The 20,900-nt window shown below is 45.1% G+C and overlaps 1 protein-coding gene across 1 annotated transcript in view; it reads right to left on the bottom strand.

Moving 5' to 3' along the window:
* Nucleotides 1–924: 924 nt before the first annotated feature.
* Nucleotides 925–20,900, bottom strand: part of MTHFD1L (methylenetetrahydrofolate dehydrogenase (NADP+ dependent) 1 like) — a 70,123-nt gene continuing 50,147 nt past the window's right edge. The window contains exons 16-19 of the mRNA XM_034669296.1: nt 17,382–17,458; nt 10,791–10,931; nt 6,307–6,375; nt 925–1,267 (exon numbers count right to left, since the gene is read on the bottom strand). Coding sequence (XP_034525187.1) covers nt 1,091–1,267; nt 6,307–6,375; nt 10,791–10,931; nt 17,382–17,458 — 464 coding nt within the window. The 3' untranslated portion in view covers nt 925–1,090. The remainder of the gene's footprint in view (nt 1,268–6,306; nt 6,376–10,790; nt 10,932–17,381; nt 17,459–20,900) is intronic.

Raw genomic sequence — 20,900 nt, 5'->3', positions numbered from 1 at the left:
ATTAATTTATTTGACAGAGATAGAGACAGCCAGCGAGAGAGGGAACACAAGCAGGGGGAGTGGGAGAGGAAGAAGCAGGCTCATAGCAGAGGAGCCTGATGTGGGGCTCGATCCCAGAACGCCGGGATCACGCCCTGAGCCGAAGGCAGACGCTTAACCGCTGTGCCACCCAGGGACCCCGTAAAATAACTCACTTCTGAGTTTGATACAAGGCTGGTGATTAGCGTGAAAGAAGCCACTGCTAGACTTGATCACAGGCACGAATGTGGCGAGTGGCAACTGCCCGTTGGCATTTGAGAATCCGCCAGTGTGGGCTCTCGGATGTCGAATGGTGGTGTTATTCCAAGAATCCTCGTTATTTGTTTGTCCTTTGTTGCCTCCACCTCACAGGTGGGATTGGAGCTAGCCCTGACTGAGCAAACTCAACGGCAGCTGCCCCCTCTTCCTGACTGGAATTTCCATCGAAAACTGAAGAGAAGCAGGCACTGCAAAGGACACCTTGACAGCAGCACCGAGTCTGAAGTCCTACCAGTTAGAATTTCCAGGTCTAACGGCTGGGAATCTCCCCTCCATTCGACACAAAAACATACTCCGATTTGAGGAGGAGCAAACTGATTTCTCCTGCTAGTGACAGCTAACAGTTAACCAGCGCTTCTACTAATTACACGGCGCTCCAGGCAGTATGCTCTGTGAAGGCAGGCTGGGGCTCTTCCTCACCGTGTGTTTCCAGCGCTGCTAGCATGCCCTGTGCACAGTAGGTTCTCAATAAATACTGGCTGAATGAATAAATAATCTCATTTGGTCTTCACAATAACTCTACTATAAGGTCTGATACACTATTATAATCACCATTTTATAGATGAGAAGACCAAGGCTCAGAGGTCATTAAAATGTGTCCAAAATCACTCCAGCAGCAAGTGTCAGAGCTCATTTTCAAACCCATGGGTACCTGACATCAGGATCTACGGTTTGAACACAACATCATTTCACTAGTATAGACCAGACCACAGGGCTTTTCCAACATTGAGACCATCTATGAAAGGTGGGTCTAAAAGAATAAATTTCGAATCAGAATGGACAGCACTCTTGCTCAGTCATCAACTTTTAGATTTCTTCCATTTTCTACAACAACTGAATTTAACAGAAATGACTTACCTACAAATCCTTCTTCACCGACCAGTTTCAGGGCAATTTTATCAGCCAACACTGAAGAGTTGCCATGGGCGATGTTAGCAAAGGGGCCAGCGTGCACAAAGACAGGTGTCCCCTACGGAAATTGAAGGACAAATTAAAACCCCAAAGACAAAGGGAGAAATGAACCAAGACAGTGAGTCTTGGTACTTAAAGACTCACTGAAGTCATTCTGCTTTTATTAATACTGCATATTCAGTGTGCAACTCCTCTCGAAGAAAATGAAAACACCTGGACTCTCTCAACGAACCAGATTCCTGGTACATTCTACAACAGTGTCATTCTACATTAAATGCTGCACTGGGGGAAAAACCTCTAAGGATTGATTATTTCCTACTATAATTTTGATAAAGCACTCATTAGCTGCCTCACTGACTATGGAGTGAACTATTTACCTCAGTTCATGGTATTTTGCATTATATATATGAATTTTTTAAAGAACAGAATTAAACCCTGATGGCCCAAGAGGCTTATTTAAATGTATTTTTTTCCTCCATTGAGAAATCAATCACTTCAAGAAAAATCTGAAGAAAGCAAAAAAAAAACAAAAAACAAAAAAACAATACCATTAATGAACTGTGTAGTATGCAGGACAATCCCGTAAGGTTTACGTTCATTATAGCCCGTTTTTGTCATTTACAATAATAAGCTTGTTCTTCTGATTTTTACAAATTCTTTAAGTCTTTCTCACTGTTCAGCTGGCTTACATGTTAAAAATCTGGTAAGTATTAAGACAATAAAAGCAAAGGACGCCTGGGTGGCTCAGAAGGTTAAGCATCTGCCTTCAGCTCAGGTCCTGATCCCAGGGTCCTGGGATCAAGTCCCGCATTGGGCTCCCTGCTCACTGGGGAGCCTGCTTCTCCCTCTCCCCCTCCTCCTGCTTGTGCTTGCTCTCTATTGTTCTCTCTCTCTCTGACAAACAAATAAATAAATAAATAAATAAATAAGAAGACAATAAAAGCAAAGAAAATTTTCACTCTTGGTAAAATGCTAGAGTGATCCTTACTAAAAAGGCAAAAAAACCCACAAAAAACCAAAAAACCCCAAACCAACCCCAAGATAAGGGAATTATCTAAAATCCCAATAAGGGATTTAATTCATTGAAAAAAATCCATCAATATTTCATTTTAAATGCCATTTCTATAGTTTTCTTTTATCAGTGAGAACAGACTGTAGCCCTATCTAAAGGAATTTATCCACATGCATTGTGATGTTGGGGTTTTATTCTGAGCCCAGCCGGGGCCGCTGGGGTCTGTGTCTGTGAGGCCTTGGCTCCACCTGTGCAAATACAGGCTGCCCTCTTACTAACAGGGGGGAGGCAGGGAGTGATGGAGGGGGGGTGGGAGACTGGGAGCCACGGAAAATTCCCATGAACCATGATGGGCTGCTAGCTGAACATATTTCAAAGACGAGAGAGCTGAACAAAGGCAGGAAGAAAGGCAGTGAAAGAAAAATCATCTCTGAGAATGAAAAAGAGTTTATCAAAGTCATTCTGTGCATTACTTTTCTTCCCAGAGTCCTCAGGGGGGACAATGACCGGGTCCTGATGAGGTCACACGAATGTCTGTGGAAATAAAGCTGGCAATATGAAATCCAAACGTAGGTGCCTATGGATATTTTCATGTGCGTGTCTAGTGTCTAGATCTGTGCACCTATCTTTAACGTCTCACTTCTGTCCAGATAAACCTTTGAAACGCTCTGAAGAAAACACCATTTAGAAGAACTTCAAGTCTCCATCACCTCCTCCCCTTGCAGTCTGGGAACATGGCTGCCCGTGGTAAGCTAGTGGAGCTGGGGACAGGGTCGAGAGGACAAGGTCACAGGCTCTGCCCCTGGGTCTACACACTGCAGCATTCAGTGAGGCCCTTGGTCAGAGAAGCACCAAACACTGGTCTCTGGTGGGGGACAAGGGACAGGGTGTGTGGCTGGGTCAGCATAAACACTTCACTGTTCCTGAGGTAACCACTCTAAGGACTAGCATTTCAATTTAAAATTAAAGGCCACACAGTGAATTACTCACTAAAGCGGTAGTAGAGCCCTGGTTTTCCAACTCCCAGTATGGAGTCTGAACGGAAAAATCTGTTGAACATCATTATTAGACATTCAAACACAGAGACACACACGCTCACAGGCTCAACTGATATTTACGGCGATCACAGTTAAAAAACTCTATGACGGGACACCTGGTGGCTCAGATGACTGAGCAGCCAACTCTTGATTTCGGCTCAGATCATGAGATCTGAGATCTTGAGATCGAGCCCCGTGTCGGGCTCTGTGCTGAGCTCGGAGTCTGCTTGAGGTTCTCTCTCCCTCTCCCTGTGCTTCTGTCCCTGTGTGCACTCATGCTCTCTCTCTCTAAAATAAATAAATAAAAAAAAAATCTTTCCAGGAGATTCTAACGTGCAGCCAGAACTGAGAACTACCAGTCTCCTGGCACCTGCAGCACAGTAACCCTTGGAAGCCTGATACGGGAGTAGCAATCGAGTGCATCCTCAGAGGAGCACTACAGCCCCGTCTGTACACTGATCAATGATTTTTAGACCGCTGGCCGATTTAGGTTCCCAGTGCCACTAGGCTCATCTGGAATGATTAGGACCCAGGTGGCGGAATTCATACACGCAGATATTTTAACTGAATGCTGCATTTATTTTTTAAACAATGCCCACTGTCTGTTAAGATAATGACAAAATGGCCTAGTCTTAAATGAAAAATAGAAGTGTGAGTACAAGAATGGTCTAGGAGCAGCCCAGCCCTCTGACTCCTTCCCTAATGGAAACTAGACTTTTAGAAGGGGTTCTGTCTTAAAGGTGTGGGTAATTCTGAAGAAAGATAATTATTTAAAACAGTAAGCTGATGATCCCTAAAAAAGATGATAATAACATGTTTGTTTTTGAGGGGGAAGTGTTATGAGGAAGCAATATCACATTTCTTTGTAAATTTTTTTAATTCACTCATTTGTTAAACCAATATGTATTTTAGGAGCCATGCGGTAAAAATAAGAAGTATTCATTTAATTATTCAACAAATGTTCGCTAAGCACCTAATATGTGTGAGGCACTTTCTAGGAGCTGCGATCAGGTGGTGAGCCAGGTGGAAAAGGTCCGGCTCCCATTGTGGTGGATGGATGGACAAGGAAGTAGGGAACTCCTGGATGATACTTTGTGCCACACCCAGAATGACAAGACAGTGACAGGACACAGTGACTGGGGCTTTGCTGGACTGAATGGCCCAGGAAGGCTTCTCCAGGGTGCTGATATTTAAAGGACAGGAGTCCTAACATACAAGAAGGAGCCAGACACGTGAAACTGGGAGGAACGTCCCAGGCAGGGAGAGGGAGGATGAGGCAAGAGGCAGGGAAGGGCCAGATCCTGCAGGGTTTCCAGCCAGAATGAGGACCAGGGCAAACCACTCAAGAGCTCTGAGCGGGAGAGCAACAGGACCTGATTCCGTTTCAGAGCTCTCGGGTGGACGAGCAGAGAAAGGATTCTGGAAGAAGGAGTGGTAGCAGCAGCCACTGTGGCAGGATGGGAGCGTATGCTGGAGGCCGGGGCAGTGGGAGAAGTGGACAGGTCAGAGACGTGTCAGGGAGGGAGGCTCTGTAGGGATGGAGGGGGGCGGGGGCAGGGGAGAGGGAACCGGGCTCCAGGACGACTCCTAGGATTTTGGCTGGAACCACTGACTAGGTTTGAAATCAAAGACCCTATTTTATAACCAAGCTTGATATGCAATGGCTCCCGGCAAGTACACCCACAACTCAAATTCTGAGGTCAGGAGATTCAGAACAAGAGTCTGGGGGTCATGGGGCGCCTGGGTGGCTCAGTGAGTTAAGCGCCTGCCCCAGTTACTGAAGAGAGGCAGGTGAGAAAGCGGAGACCCGGGTCACAGACATAAATATCTGACTGTGACAGAGGGCAGAGAAATGGAGCAATAGCTGCGTGGGGACACTGGGTCCCGGGAGATTCTGGGGACTGTTTTGGTTTAAGATGGCTTCTATCAGAGCATGCTGGCATGCCGATGGAATGGCCGGAGAGGAAGGAGCTGGCGCTGCAGGAGGGAGAGGCCCCACTATAAAGGTGCTTGTGCTCTCCCCTCCCCGGCTCACCTCGGACCTTCCGGCTCTGACTGGTCCTACCATTTCTGTCATGTTGCCTTACATTGGATTCTTGCTCCCTCCTGGAACCCTTCTCACTGTAGAGCACATCCCTGCCCAGAGGCCTTTGTGCTAAATGTTACCCTCCGCCCAGAACGCTCTTCCTCACACGCAGCTCAGTCTCCTGGTTTGTTCCCATCTCTGGTCATCAGACACCACCCACCTTGCTCTCTGTTCTCTCATTCCCTCTTATTTTTCTAATTCAGTCCTTGCCACCAGCTGACATGCTATGTACTGACTCATTTCTCTATGGTCTGTTTCCCCCACTAGGGGACAAGCTCCAAGAGGGCGGGACTTTGTTGCCCTACGCTCCTACTGCAAGGCCTGCCCATGTCCTGGGTTCAGTGAATACTGAATCTTCACAATAGCCCTGCTAAGTTAGTCTTCGTTACTATCACCGTTTTACACGGGGGAAAACAGAGGCTGAGATCAGTAGACACTTGACCAAGGTCGGTCAGTAAATGGCAGAGGGCTCACTCAAACTGAGCGTTCTATCAGCGGAATGAATGAATAAATGCATGAAGATTCTACTTGTCTTCCTGTAACCTACTTGTCCTCTGGGCAAGAGCAGGGTAAAATCTTACGAAAGGGGGGTACAGCATGCTTTCCTGGGAAGCATTTCTCAGCATATACTCTGTGTTTTGCTGGGGAAAAACAAACCAAAAAACCCTAAACCTAATGATTATGAGAAGCTAAGTCCAAGAAAGGCAAAACAGAAAACATCACGTCAACATGGCTCCACAACTTACTGACGTATTAGATACAGAGTTTTTATGTTTCTACTGCATTACCTCAGGAATGAACCTATACATACACGTTTCACTTTTTTCAGACAACCAAGGACCTATTCTGATGCTCCCCGAGGGCTCACATTGGCTGGAAATGCTCACGTTGTATGGGAATGTACAAGCAACACGATGAGGGCAAACTCTGTCAACAATTTCTATAAAGCGAAAATCACTTACTTCTAGGGTCTGCATCAGATTTGGTTTTATTGCATCTTTCATCAAAACCGTCAAGGCACCTGTGACCCCCTAAAGGAGAGGGAAAAAAAGAACTGCTTTAGATTGTGGACAAAAGATCACCCATGCCAAGGTGAACCTCCTGGCCGTTTCTCAGCAGCCTGCCTTGTGGGTGGGCATTCCCACAGGCTGCGCCCACCTCCGAGCTTCAGGGAACACAGCGCGGTGGGCTGGATCCTTCTCTCCCCCACGCGAATGGATGTCAACCAATTTAAGACGTGACGTCATGGGGAAGTGGCAGTCCTCGCCTTTTAAAAGAAAACCTTCTCTTGATGGTGTTTACGAGGCTTTACGAGGCTTCCAAAAAGCAGATCTTTCAGTCTGCCTAAAAGTCTCTTCTGGCAATTACGCACATTATTTTTTCATTACCAGAGATTATACTATTGCCTGCAGAAATCAGATAAAGTATGAAAATCTGGCTACTGACTGAGTGGGAAATGGAGAGCGAGAAAGGGAAATGTCTAAAAGCACCCATTTGTCTAAAAGCAACGAAGAAACCACTGGTTTCCCAATGCCTCATCCTGCAGATATTGAAGGCACTCAGGAAACGTCTACATTGGAAAAGCTTCTCAGTTTCCCCCTCTCCTGCTGTCTGTTTGCCTGGAACGGAGCTGATGCCACGTGCACATGAAACGCAGCTGCTTCCTCTCAACCCTGCAAAGCTCTGGGTGGGGTTCCCGCTGTATCCCTGTCCCCATTCCTGGAAAAGACAGACGGGAGAAGGAAGAAACAGGGAAGAAATGTGAGAACTGCTGGGAAAAGTGGGCCAAAGAAGGCCACAAGGGAAGCTTTAGAAAAACAAAACCAACAAAACCAAACCCTTCCACCTTTTCTACAGACACTGGCCAAGTGAACAAAGCCATGTGAACATCACCTTAAAAAGACAAACATAGCACGTCGCAGATCTCAACACATCAGGTGGCAGAATCTTGAGGATTTAAGGTTTTCAGGAAAATCCAATTTATTTTCTGCTTTACTGCACAAAATAGACATTATAAGAAATGTCACCATTCTATTAGAGATAATATTTACAATGTTTTACTGTGAAAGCTGCTGGCCAGGAAGGGCTCAAAGAAATTAGTTCTCCTTTCTTTACACAAAGCAGGCAGAAAAGTAGCAGTCCACTGAGCTTTCTGGATGCTGTGTCTGTTTATACTTCCCAGGATAAGCAAGAAAGTAGAGGAAGAAGGAAGGTGGACATTTTGGTTGGACTGCTTCAGGTAGCATACACCGCCTATTTTCCTGGGACTCCTAACACACTGACTATCCTCGAGCCCATGCAGAGAGAACAGCTCTGAGGCTGTCATGGTCATTCTGAACTCTGCACCTGTTCCAGATCCCAAGTCGAGGGGGGGAAGAGTTTGGATGTATCCTTCCAGAGGATGCCAGAATCAATCATCTTATGAGAAACATTTAGAAGCCATCTACTCAAATTCTCGTGGCAATACATAAGTCCTTTTGGCCAAATCAGAGTATATAAAAAACTATAAAGTCGTGAAACAAAAAGACAGAAGCTCCTAAAATCCTCCCTCAATTTTCCACGAAAGTCCAACTATTGATAGTTGCAGCTGGATGAAACACAATCTGAAGAAGTTAGGTGTTTTTTGTAAATAAGAGACAAAAAAGATGACTAAAAAGAGTAAACTTGGGGTCTACTTTCAGATCTGAGGTTTTTTATCACACACGCAAAAATAAATGTAGAGAAATCATATTTGCAGACAAGTTTCAAACTATGTCCAGTACATAGTTATCGATACCCAAGATTAAGAGGATACAGGGAAATATATCGAACAGAAGCCACAATATGTTAGTTTATGTAGAAATGTCGCAATGTTCATAATTTCTAAAAACAGTATCTTTTTAAAATATATATATATGTTTTTTAAGATTTTGTTTATTTATTTGACAGAGCAACAGGCAGTGAGAGAGGGAACACAAGCAGGGGGAGAAGGAGAGGAAGAAGCAGGCTCCCAGCGGAGGAGCCTGATGTGGGGCTCGATCCCAGAACGCCGGGATCACGCCCTGAGCCAAAGGCAGACGCTTAATGACTGCGCCACCCAGGCGCCCCTAAAAACAGTATCTTTACACCAACCTGGATTTGGGTTTTCTCATTAAGCTTTATACAAAGCATCTTAGGGGCTTCCAATAAAAATATTTAATTTAGTCGACAAGACCTATGAGATGAGTTGGTCAGATTCATCTCTTCAAAAGCAGCCAAGAAGTAATTAAGATACCCTGGCAAAGNAAGTTTCAAACTATGTCCAGTACATAGTTATCGATACCCAAGATTAAGAGGATACAGGGAAGGGGCGCCTGGGTGGAACCGCGGTTAAGCGTCTGCCTTCGGCTCAGGGCGTGATCCCGGCGTTGTGGGATCGAGCCCCACATCAGGCTNTAAGATACCCTGGCAAAGGATTCTACTTACATCCTAAGCCTTTGGAATTAATACAATATTAATTTGCTTTTTCCCTTTCCAACCGTCAGTGCCCATTTTAGCTTCCATCACCGTATGTGACCCGTATGTGGGAAAGTTAGCTTAAGTTAAGAGTGCTCAATGGCTTTCCCAGCGCCTAGGTCCTACCTACGCACAAGCACGTGAAACAGCTATACCACCAATGGGGTTTAAGTTAACAGTAAAGGTAGTAATTCCGAAGAGGAAAAAAGATGAGGATGTGAAATTAGAATGCACGCTACAGGAGGCGGTGACGCGCCCAGATACCCAGAAAGCTGACAGAAGACACCACTGCACTCAAAAGGGAGCTAGATGAGTAAGACGGATTAAGGTGGAGATCTGATGTCATAACGTGACACCCAACTACAGAGCACAGAATTAAAGAAGCCAGGACCAATTTTCACTCTACCTTCCCTTTCATGAAGGTGGAGTCACTTTCTTCTTATTCTTTTGAAAGGTGATTTGTCCTCCATTCAAAGCAGTCACGATTGCTCTTTGTGAAAAAGCCATGAGCGGGGGAGGTCGCCCCACCCAGAGCAGAGAACAGAGAGCAGAGAGCAGAGATCAGGGCTGCCAACAGTCCTAAAAAGCTTATGAAATAAATGTCACGGGCTTTGATTGCAGCCAGAGATGAGCACATCCAAGACGCTGTAAGACAAATAGGCTTGTAAGGAGAAAACGTGAGTGCGGACATGGTCTGGGATTTCCAGGACACACGCTGGTAAGAAAACCTCCATTCTCCTGAACACAGGACAGGGCCACGGCGAGCTCTCCAGAGCTCATGAGACGGACACACTCACCAAATCCTCTGCTGTCACGGGCTGCCCATTTTTGTCACTGGCCACCACCATTCTTCCCAGCCGTTCCTTCATGTCCACGAGGCTGTCGGTCAAGGCCAGCACTGCCATGATCTCGCTGGCCACTGCAATGTCAAACNTGACTGCGCCACCCAGGTGCCCCTAAAAACAGTATCTTTACACCAACCTGGATTTGGGTTTTCTCATTAAGCTTTACACAAAGCATCTTAGGGGCTTCCAATAAAAATATTTAATTTAGTCGACAAGACCTATGAGATGAGTTGGTCAGATTCATCTCTTCAAAAGCAGCCAAGAAGTAATTAAGATACCCTGGCAAAGGATTCTACTTACATCCTAAGCCTTTGGAATTAATAAAATATTAATTTGCTTTTTCCCTTTCCAACCGTCAGTGCCCATTTTAGCTTCCATCACCGTATGTGACCCGTATGTGGGAAAGTTAGCTTAAGTTAAGAGTGCTCAATGGCTTTCCCAGCGCCTAGGTCCTACCTACGCACAAGCACGTGAAACAGCTATACCACCAATGGGGTTTAAGTTAACAGTAAAGGTAGTAATTCCCAAGAGGAAAAAAGATGAGGATGTGAAATTAGAATGCACGCTACAGGAGGCGGTGACGCGCCCGGATACCCAGAAAGCTGACAGAAGACACCACTGCACTCAAAAGGGAGCTAGATGAGTAAGACGGATTAAGGTGGAGATCTGATGTCATAACGTGACACCCAACTACAGAGCACAGAATTAAAGAAGCCAGGACCAATTTTCACTCTACCTTCCCTTTCATGAAGGTGGAGTCACTTTCTTCTTATTCTTTTGAAAGGTGATTTGTCCTCCATTCAAAGCAGTCACGATTGCTCTTTGTGAAAAAGCCATGAGCGGGGGAGGTCGCCCCACCCAGAGCAGAGAACAGAGAGCAGAGAGCAGAGATCAGGGCTGCCAACAGTCCTAAAAAGCTTATGAAATAAATGTCACGGGCTTTGATTGCAGCCAGAGATGAGCACATCCAAGACGCTGTAAGACAAATAGGCTTGTAAGGAGAAAACGTGAGTGCGGACATGGTCTGGGATTTCCAGGACACACGCTGGTAAGAAAACCTCCATTCTCCTGAACACAGGACAGGGCCACGGCGAGCTCTCCAGAGCTCATGAGACGGACACACTCACCAAATCCTCTGCTGTCACGGGCTGCCCATTTTTGTCACTAGCCACCACCATTCTTCCCAGCCGTTCCTTCATGTCCACGAGGCTGTCGGTCAAGGCCAGCACTGCCATGATCTCGCTGGCCACTGCAATGTCAAACTGTGCCTGAACAGCAAAAGCAGAAGTACTGGTCAGCGACGGTGCCATCTGGATTGCCACTGACACCTGGAGCCGTATTTCAGCAATTAAATTCCCGCAGCCCTGTGTGGGGCGGTGGGAGGGGGTCCATCTTCAATGCGGCAATCTCCCGTTTGCCAAGTGCTGGCAGTGCTAGAAACATGCACGGTCTTGTGCTTGGTGCTCTCTAGGGCGGGCTCTCTACCTGTGGCCATGCTCTTCTTTCTTTGATTTTGTTCCATTGAGCAGGACTCAGCCTGGCTGGGCCGCTGCTGTCCCTGCACCCCCTCCCCCGCCCATGGCATTCTGTGGTTGGCATTTGCAGCATATCTCAGACTTGTAATTAATGATTAATGTGACTGATGCACGTCTCTCCATGACCAAAAGTGGAGCCATGAAGGCAGGAACCTTGGGAAGGCTTTACTCCTGAGTCACCAGTGTGGAGGATGGGGTGTGAAAGCCAGCAGGTACTCAGTACAGGTCCCCTACATAAATCCCTGCTGGCCGCCTCCACTGTTACCTGTTGGTAACACTGTTGGTGTGTCCAGGGGGTGACGTGTGTCTGTCCAGCAAAGAGATGAGGAGCAGACAGTGAGAGACGGTTCTGGGGCCAGTTTCCCAGAGTTAAGAGTTTCCCACAGCAGTGTGGATACCTCGTCACGTAGAGTCCCCCCACGTCAGAAGGTGACACAGGATCAAATTTCAGCTGCCCCTGAGGGCTTGGCCCCCTCAGACCTGGAAGTGCCCAGCAATGAACGCTGGATACCAGCCACTTTCTGTGAAATATGCCTGGGCCTTCCTAGTCCCTCTCCTGACTCTCACAGCAGGCTGTACACGGTCCAACAGGAACTACGAGAGAAACAAGGAACTTGCCTTCCTCCTCCTCCTAATTCAGCCACTGGACAAAATCATTTCGTTAGGCTCTGCCTGAATTCTCTTCTTCCCAAGGGGCCTGTGACGTAGCCAAATGCAAGGTGACACAGAGAGAAAATGGCGGTGCCCTGGCGGGATCACCTTATGAGACATTTTATTGTCCATTTCCATCACTGACAAGAAAGGAAATGAAGGAAATAAGGAGCTTTCTGGCTACTTCCAGATTGAGATTTCATTAGTCACTGATGTAGTGAAAAAATATTACCTGAAAGTCAAATACAACTGTGCTCAATTATTACATTTTCAGTGTAACCCATTCCAAACATCAGTGACTTTTCACTGTACGATATTTAGGATTCTCTATACTACCATTCCATTATAAACAGCGCATATCAAAAATACCTGAAAAATCTGAGGCTTTCTATGTAAAATGCAAGACTAGAGATGCTCTTAAAATATTAACTATGTAAGTAACAAACAGCATTTATTAATACACATATAAGCTGCACATTGGTAGTCATTATAACTTCAAAATTTTATACCTTGAAAAACATAAAAAATGAAACAGATTAGGTCAATTTAAATATTAATTTAAATATTTAAATTATCGATTTTATTGACAGCAAGATGTATCTATTATTGGGCTATTCATTTTTGTTTTGCAAATAAAGTATTCATAATTATATACAGGGATTTTCATTGTTTTTCACAAATTTAAAAGACAATATGTGATGTTGGAAGTACGTGAGTCAACATGGCTTTTCTGGAAAGTAATGTGGAAATGTGTATCAACATTGGGAATCTGCTGCTTCTTTGACTCTCCAATTACAGATCTGGGAATGTATCCTAAGGATATCACCAGAGAATCCACACAAATATGAGTGTATTTTCCTGCAGTTCAGGATAGTCCAACATAACAAATACCGGTAAGTGTCCATTCACAGGAACTGGCTGAACTGGCTACAGTACATCCATAAGATGAATATTATGTAGCCATTAAAAAATGACGATACAGACCTACCTTTACTTAGATAAAAATACGTCAGGGGCGCCTGGCTGGTTCAGTTGGTTGAGTGTTCAACTCCTGAACTAGGCTCAGGTCATCACCTTGGGTCGTGAGATCGAGCCCCTCATTGGACTCTGCACTCAGCGGGAAGTCTCCCTCTCCCTCCCCTCCTCTCCTCTCCTCTCTTGCCGCCTTTCTCTCTCTCTCCAATAAGTATATCTTTAAAAAAAATACGTCAATGGAGTCTTATGGTTTTAAAAAAATAGTTAAAGCTCTTAAATAGAATCTTTTTATTTAAAAATAAATGCATGCATAAAGCAATACAAGATATAACCTTGGGTAAGTAACTGAAGATAACATGTCTGCCTTTTCCATTTGTAAACCAGACTTACACACCTGATGTGCTAATGTGTGTAATGAGCTAATGAGCACAAGGCACTTGAAAGGCATTTAAATCACAGCCATTATCAACCTCCCATCTCTCCAGTACCTGGTTACAGTACACAAATACATGGAGAAAACATGAAAGAGCTTACTTACTAACCCCCACTCAGTCCCAACCCTCTTTTCAGAAGTAACTCATGTCAGAAGTTGGTGTACATCTTTCCAGCTTCCATTCTGTGTTTATATACATACAGGAACATGGCTTTTTCCTAATGTAACTTGGATTAAACTATACATACTTCAAATTTTTTTCACGCGTAATTTTTTTCGTCTTTCCATTTCACAAACTACTTGTCACTTCCTCTATAGGCACTATAATATTTTCTCCCANACATGGCTTTTTCCTAATGTAACTTGGATTAAACTATACATACTTCAAATTTTTTTCACGCGTAATTTTTTTTCGTCTTTCCATTTCACAAACTACTTGTCATTTCCTCTATAGGCACTATAATATTTTCTCCCATATCTGTGGTACAGAACGATGTACCAAAGATATGTAACTGCCCCTCCTGATGGAAGTTTAGACTATTTCAAATTTCACCATTACAAATAATGCTGCAATTAACATCCTTATATATATATATATTTTTTGCACATGAGCTAAAATTCCTCCATCTTAATTTTTTCTACGTCCTAAAGCTGGAACTCTTGGGTTGTTTCAAATTTTAGTACAAACAAACTATCATCCAAGAAAGTTTACCAATTGAAACTCCAACAAACACTGTATAAGTGCCCTATTTCTTTGTACCTTCAGTAACATTCAGTACTAATTTATTTGTTTTTATAGACTCACAGATAAATCGTACCTCATTGTTTTAACTTGCAGTTTTACAATCACTTGTTGGCATTTTATTTATGTTTATAAACTGCTCTAATTCTCTGCATTTACTTAGCATCATCGAACACCTACTACTGCTACATGACACAGTTTGCCACTGTTGCAATACAGCAGGGAAGAGAGAAGACAAAAACCCCTGCCCTTATAAAACTCAGGGTTGAGGTTTGAGTAGGGGGAGGCAGAAAACATGCAAGACGAAGACTGCAGGCAAAGGAAAGAGGGAGTTGTGGGACAAGGAGTCCCAGTTTTGTTTTGTTTTTTTAGGACTTTATTAGAGACAGTGAGTGAGNAAGACAAAAACCCCTGCCCTTATAAAACTCAGGGTTGAGGTTTGAGTAGGGGGAGGCAGAAAACATGCAAGATGAAGACTGCAGGCAAAGGAAAGAGGGAGTTGTGGGACAAAGAGTCCCAGTTTTGTTTTGTTTTTTTAGGACTTTATTTATTAGAGACAGTGAGTGAGCGAGCGCACACTCACACAAGCAGGGGGAGGGGCAGAGGCCGGAGTGGGGCGCCATCCAGGACCCTGAGATCTCAACCCTAGCAGAAGGCAGCCGCCTAACTGACTGAGCCCCCCAGGTGCCCCCAGGCAGTCTGGGTAGTAAAGGTGAGCAGGGAAGCCTGTACTGAGAGCAGTATGTGAGTATCACCTTGTGTCGTATCTGGTGCATGACTCCTTTGTTAGAGCTAATGCAAACATTCCCTCCCACTCTTACTGGTCTTTTGATGTTTTTGCATGTGTCAACTTTCCATGGTCAAGATCGTAACTTTACGATGTCAAAATGATCTCTTCTTCCGATTTTCTGCATTTCACGTCCCTGACCGTTCAAATCTACAGCAACGGCTGACGTGTCCGACGCGCCCCAGCTGCTGCTTTCGCATTCTCTGCTCGCGGGCCTGACGGCTGCTGCAGCTCTCCTTCTCAGGGATTCTAGGTAGAAAACTCCTTTTCCTTCAGAAGTTGGAATCCATTCCCCAGGGCCACTTCGCGTTGGGTGCAGTTGCTGAGAAATCTGACGCCCACCTGGGGCTCGCTCCTGTGTAACCCATCAGGACTTTGTCTATGGCAGCTCTTCAGAATTTTGTTTTACCCTTAGTGTTGGTGTATTACTTCATCCTGTGAGGCACCTGTTAGAGTCTTCAATGTGAAAATTCACGTTTTCCGTCAAGCTGGTGCATTTGCTTTCTGTTACTGCCCTAAACACCTTCTTCCCTCCCTTCTCTGTAATCGCACCTGGACCTCCTATAAGATGCATATTAGAATTTCCTGATGGGTTTCCCAAGTCTCCGGCCTTTTCCTTTACACTTGCTGTGGCTTCCCTTTGGTACCGTGTTCGGGCAGAATTCCTGGGACTGCACTGCCCTCTCTAATTCACTTAAGCTTAATCTGTTATCCATTCCACAAACTCGATTTTTATTTTCACATTTTCCTTCCAAGATTTTCACCTATTTTTCTCACAGCAGCCAATTCTCTCACTCCTTGTATGACGGCTCTCTCAGCCCCTGAGGAAACCGATGTATTCTCTGTAAAGACTTCCCACAGGACTTGCCAGCTTGTCTTCCTTGGCCGTTGTGAGTTTCCCTTCGCTGGCTTTGGCATCACGTTTCATGATGCACGTTTACTTTTGATCTGGTGATGCCTGCCTTCGATCCTCATTTTCACCTGTTGGTGGACCTGATTTCTGACGACCCCTGCCTACCTCTAGAGATCGGAGAGGGCAGGACCCAGGACTCGCTGATGCTCTGTTTCCACACCTGTGCTCACTCACGGGGCCACGGCTAGTCCTTCAGATGCTGTCTGTGAGATGAGAAAAGGCTGCCCTCTCTTTAAAAAGGTGCAGCAATAGGGGCACCTGAGTGGCTCAGTTGGCTGAGTGTTCAACTCTTGGTTTTGGCTCAGGTTATGATCTCAGGGTGATGAGATCAAGCCCCATGTCTGGCTCCACGCTCAGCGGGAGTCTGCTTGAGATTCTCTCTTCAGGCTCTGCCCTTCTTGCTTGTGCTCTCCCACTCTCTCCCAAATAAATAAATCTTTAAAAAAAAAAAAAAGTGCCACAATATACTGCTTTTCTTTGAGCAAGATGCTTTTCACTGCCAACAGGGGGCATGTTACACATGCAAGTCTGTGACTGTGACCTGAGGGCCCCCTGGGGCTGGATGGTGCACTGAGGCACGGGCCTCAGGACCACAGTCAGGCTCCCGTGCTGCAGCTCAGCACAGAGGTCACAGAACGGTGCCTGCTTCCCTCTTGGGAGCTGTCCCCATCCACTGACCCTGAAGGGTGTGTGGGCCTGCTCTCACCCTGAAGTAGGACATCTCTTGCCTCTGAAGGTAGAGACCCCCTAAAACACTCCCACCACGTTTGGGTCTGCGCTTCCTCCACAAATCCAACTCCGTCTTCCCATCTTTCAGAAGTCTCCAAAATTATATGGCAATGAGTCTGGTTTTCTAGCAGGGATGTGGACTAACTGTTGTAAATCAGTTCAGGGTCCAAGTTCAGGATGTGGAGGAGTGAGGAGGGAAGGTACACGGGCTTAGCTTGTCTTGATCAATCCTCGTTTTCACTGCTTAATTCAAAATACTTCAAATGTTCCAAAGGTCTATTTGATATGAGAACTGAATATCGTAGTAAAAGTGATTTTTTCACTAATAAAAATCTGACAGTGTAAAGGCTATGAATCTAATACCATCTTAAAATATAAAGTTTATTTAAAAAGAAAAACCTAGAGGCTTGCTGTATCTGACTGAAAAATCACAGAATGATTTTATGTTCCCTAAGCATCCTTTCCCACGTGAAATGAAGGTGAACATAATTTACCTTCTGCATTTTCTGCATTTGGATAATAAGATGTAATCCTTAAAAACACTTCAGGCTATTAAACAAATAATGAGGTATTTATTCTTTGGTTTATGAAACTTGAGTTACGTGTTGGAGATTTTCTTTTATCACTTGTTATGCAGAAGTAGTATTAACTTGGCAGATTTGCAATAAAATATGTAAACATTTATATTTAAAAGACACCCTGAGTGGTTCTCCCCAGAATGACAACTAAAGTTACCCAGGAAAAGGATGGTAAGAAAATACCAGGGCCTTTCTTCCTCCTGATCCTCTCCCAGTCCTGCTGAGGGATGGGAAGCAACATCTTGAAATGATGAGAAACCCACTGGCCCCTGCAGGTGGACGACCAAGAAAAGAGAAGCAGAGAACCAGCTTCGGGGCTGGTGCAAACCAACGCTAGCAAGAACAGAGCCACTCCAGTGAAGAAATGCCACGTACCTGCCGGGAATACCCCTTCTCTGTGGGTGCCTGCCCAATCGTTATTTTTCGTAGAAATCGGTCATTTGTATCCAATACTGAAAAGGAAAAAAAGTTTCTTCAATCCACAAGTACGGACGGGCTGCCCCATCTGTCTGGAGCTGCTGTGAGTGCCAGCGAGGCAGTGGGGAGCAAGAGACAAGGTCTGGCTCTGCTGAGGCTGACATTCCAGTGAAGAGACACTGAGAGGGATTGAATAAACAAGAATACCAGTCAGGGATAAGTGCTGTAGGAAAATAAAGGCGATGATATGATGGAGTGCGTCAGGGTTGGGGTGAGCGTGGGGTGCCATTTTTGGTAGGTAGTAACGGAAAACCATTTCTGAAGTGGTCATATTTTACACAGAACCTGAGTCACAAGAAGCCCATTTTGGTTGGAAACGTTAAACACTGAACAACCGTATGATCCAGCAATGACACAGCTAAGTATATAACCAACAGAACCGCAGCAGGGCCTCGAACACGTCGTTGAGCATTCATGTGCAATGCAGCATTATTCCCAACACCCACAGGGGGAACAACCAAGCGCCCACCAACAGGTGAACGGATAAACAAAATGTGGTCAGTAGAACATTACACAGCCAAACACAAGGGAATGAACCACCACACGGATAGACATTGAAATGTTATGCACACTGAAATAAGCCAGAGAGAGAAGGACAAACGTCGTATGATCCCCCTTACCAAATTCACAGACAGAGAGAGTGGAACAGTGGTTATCAGGGGCTGAGGGGAGACAGGGAGTTATTATTTACTGGGTACACAGTTTTTCTTGGGGATGATGAAGGGTTCTGGGTATAGACAGTGGGGATGGCATAACCACTGTAAGCCTTGTGAATGTATTTAACGTCACGGTTGGCACACTCATAAATGGTTAAAATGTCAGGATACGTACATCTTACCCCCAGTACAGTAAATAAAGTAGTAACATGGGGGGAAGAAGTCAACTGTGATTAAAGCAGACACTAATTCTTGGTATGACTTTCACTGGTTTATCTGAACTGCGCTGATTTGCATTTGTTTGTGAAAACTAGGTTTGTTGAGTGAGAACTGAATTTATAATGGCAGGGAGTCAGCGAGAAGGACACAGGCTTCACTAATAATCCATGTGGCTTCAAACAAGCAGCCGCCGACCCTGACAACGTACAGTCAATTCACTGAACGCCTTTTATGACACTGACAAAAATGGTGACGAGAATTCTATATTTTGGGATTGAACTTATCGGTAGGAGGAAAAATGTTAACCTTTTCTTTCACACATGAAGCACCAGCCGGCCTGCCCACCTTACCCACCCATTGTTCCCTGACGGAGCTGGCACCACTCTCCATGCCACACGCCCTCTCTCCTTCACACTCACGCACACACTCAAACATCGCACATCAAACACATAAAAGCCTTGATGATTCTAAGGTCCAAGGAGAGTCTATACAGAGAAAGGAATGATTTTCGAAACTCTCCCCAGCTAGTACTTATTCCCAAGACCCATGGTGCAATCACAGTAAAAACACTTCCCACTCTTACGTGTGGAATACGCAATCTTGGCATAAGACAGGGATGATGTTTGCGCTGGAAATTCAGCTGCTGTTATTTAGCGAAGAGAGTGCAAACAAACCAAAAAGAAAAAAATTAAAAAGGCTGGCAGGATCCACTCGAAGCAGGGATGTTGGAAGCCCATGTGTGCATTTAGTGGGGATCTCAGAGCAGGGAGCCCCACAGCCCAGTGGGCTTCGGAAGCTCGGGGGAGGCATGTGTGTGTGTCAGGGCTATGGAAGGGATGTGAAAATGAAATTCCTACACACAACATAGATACCAGAAAAGAACCCTAAGTTAGTGATACATAATTCCTGGCCTCCCAATGACAGAACTAAAGGTGGAATGAGAAGTGCATGTATTCATTCCAGGAATATTTTTAAAAAATTTTTTTGAAAGATTTTATTTATTTATTTGACAGAGAGAGAGACAGCACAAGCGGGGGAGTGGCAGAGGCAGAGGGAGAAGCAGACTCCCCACTGAACAAGGAGCCTGATGCGGGGCTTGATCCCAGGACCCTGAGATCATGACCTGAGCTGAAGGCAGATGCTTAACCGACTGAGCCACCCAAGTGCCCCTCATTACAGGAATATTTACTGAGGGACAATTTTGTGCCAGGTCCCACGAGAGCTGCACGGGGATGCAAAGATGAACAAGATGTCAATATCTGATCGGAGGCTTTGACTAGTGCAGGGGAGATGGAGAAGGTGTAAGGGAGCGTGGGTCTGAAGGGGGCCGTGGGCACTACTGTGCTGCCCGGGGCCTGAGGAACACCCAGGGCTTGTCTTGAGGCTTCTTGAACAATAGTGGGTCAGGTTCTGGGCGGCACAAGGTACTCCGTCAGGGCAGGGCTATGGTTTTGGCTCCGGCAGAGCTGTCGTGATTCTCTGCAAGGTTGTCGGGGCAGTGCTGGGAACCAGTAACTGATGTCACTTTACTGAGGGTGACTGAGGCTTGTGGGACCTTGGTCTAACAGCCTGGAGGTGGATGAACCAATGAGACAGGGGAGAAGGGAAGACTGGGGTTGGGACGGTGCTCAGAGAGGCAGGAACTACAAAATGGCTCGATGGCTATTCTTTTTTTTTTTTTTTTTTGAAGATTTTATTTATTTGTCAGAGAGAGAGAGAGCACAAGCAGGGGGAACATGGGCAGGGGGAGAAGCAGGCTCCCTGCCCGATGTGGGACTTGATCCCAGGACCCTGGGATCATGACCTGAGCTGAAGGCAGACACTTAACCGACTGAGCCACCCAGGCATCCCTATTGTTCCTCCTTCTGTTAATTGTTTCTGGAATAGTCTACTGGCTCTGGTCCCATGCTGTTGCCAGGCAATGAGGCCTATAAGCTTCTGAGAGGAGGCACAGGATAAAAGAATTACCAGTTACATTTCTTATAAAGGCAGAAAGGAAAGGGTGGCCATTCCATAAATACACACCATTCATATAGTCTGAGAGGAGGTGTTCAGCCCCATGCGGTCCCTGAGTGTCCCCCCCTACTTATCAAATCATATAAAGATCTAATCTCATCACTATTTCTAGGTCAAATCTCATAGTGCCTTAAAAAAAAAAGAAAAAGTCCCTACATTAAATGTCCTCAATTCACTTGATAAAGAGTTTCATTTTTTATATTAATTCATGAGAGTAAGAGCCAAACTACTTAGCAAATGTCATTCTAAACTCCTCCAATCCAGGGTGCCTGTCTACAACAATAACAGTTTCTTCACTGTAGTGCCATAAAAAATTGCATAATTCTAGCATTTATCTGGAATAACTTTTTTTAAGTTGTTACTTCCGTTATTTAAAAAAGTCAGTAAGCGTCTCAATAAAATGCTCATAATGTTCATATGCATTAATACAATTGATGCACGTCTGTTAAATAACAAACTGTGGTTCATCCACAAATTACCATCACAACAAAGAGCTAACTGAATGGAACATGCTACTTAAAAATGA

The sequence above is a fragment of the Ailuropoda melanoleuca genome, chromosome 10 (genome assembly GCF_002007445.2).
Source record: "Ailuropoda melanoleuca isolate Jingjing chromosome 10, ASM200744v2, whole genome shotgun sequence".
NCBI lineage: Eukaryota > Metazoa > Chordata > Mammalia > Carnivora > Ursidae > Ailuropoda > Ailuropoda melanoleuca.
Note: the sequence above shows the minus strand (reverse complement) of the source record. Positions and strands in the feature narration are given on the sequence as shown.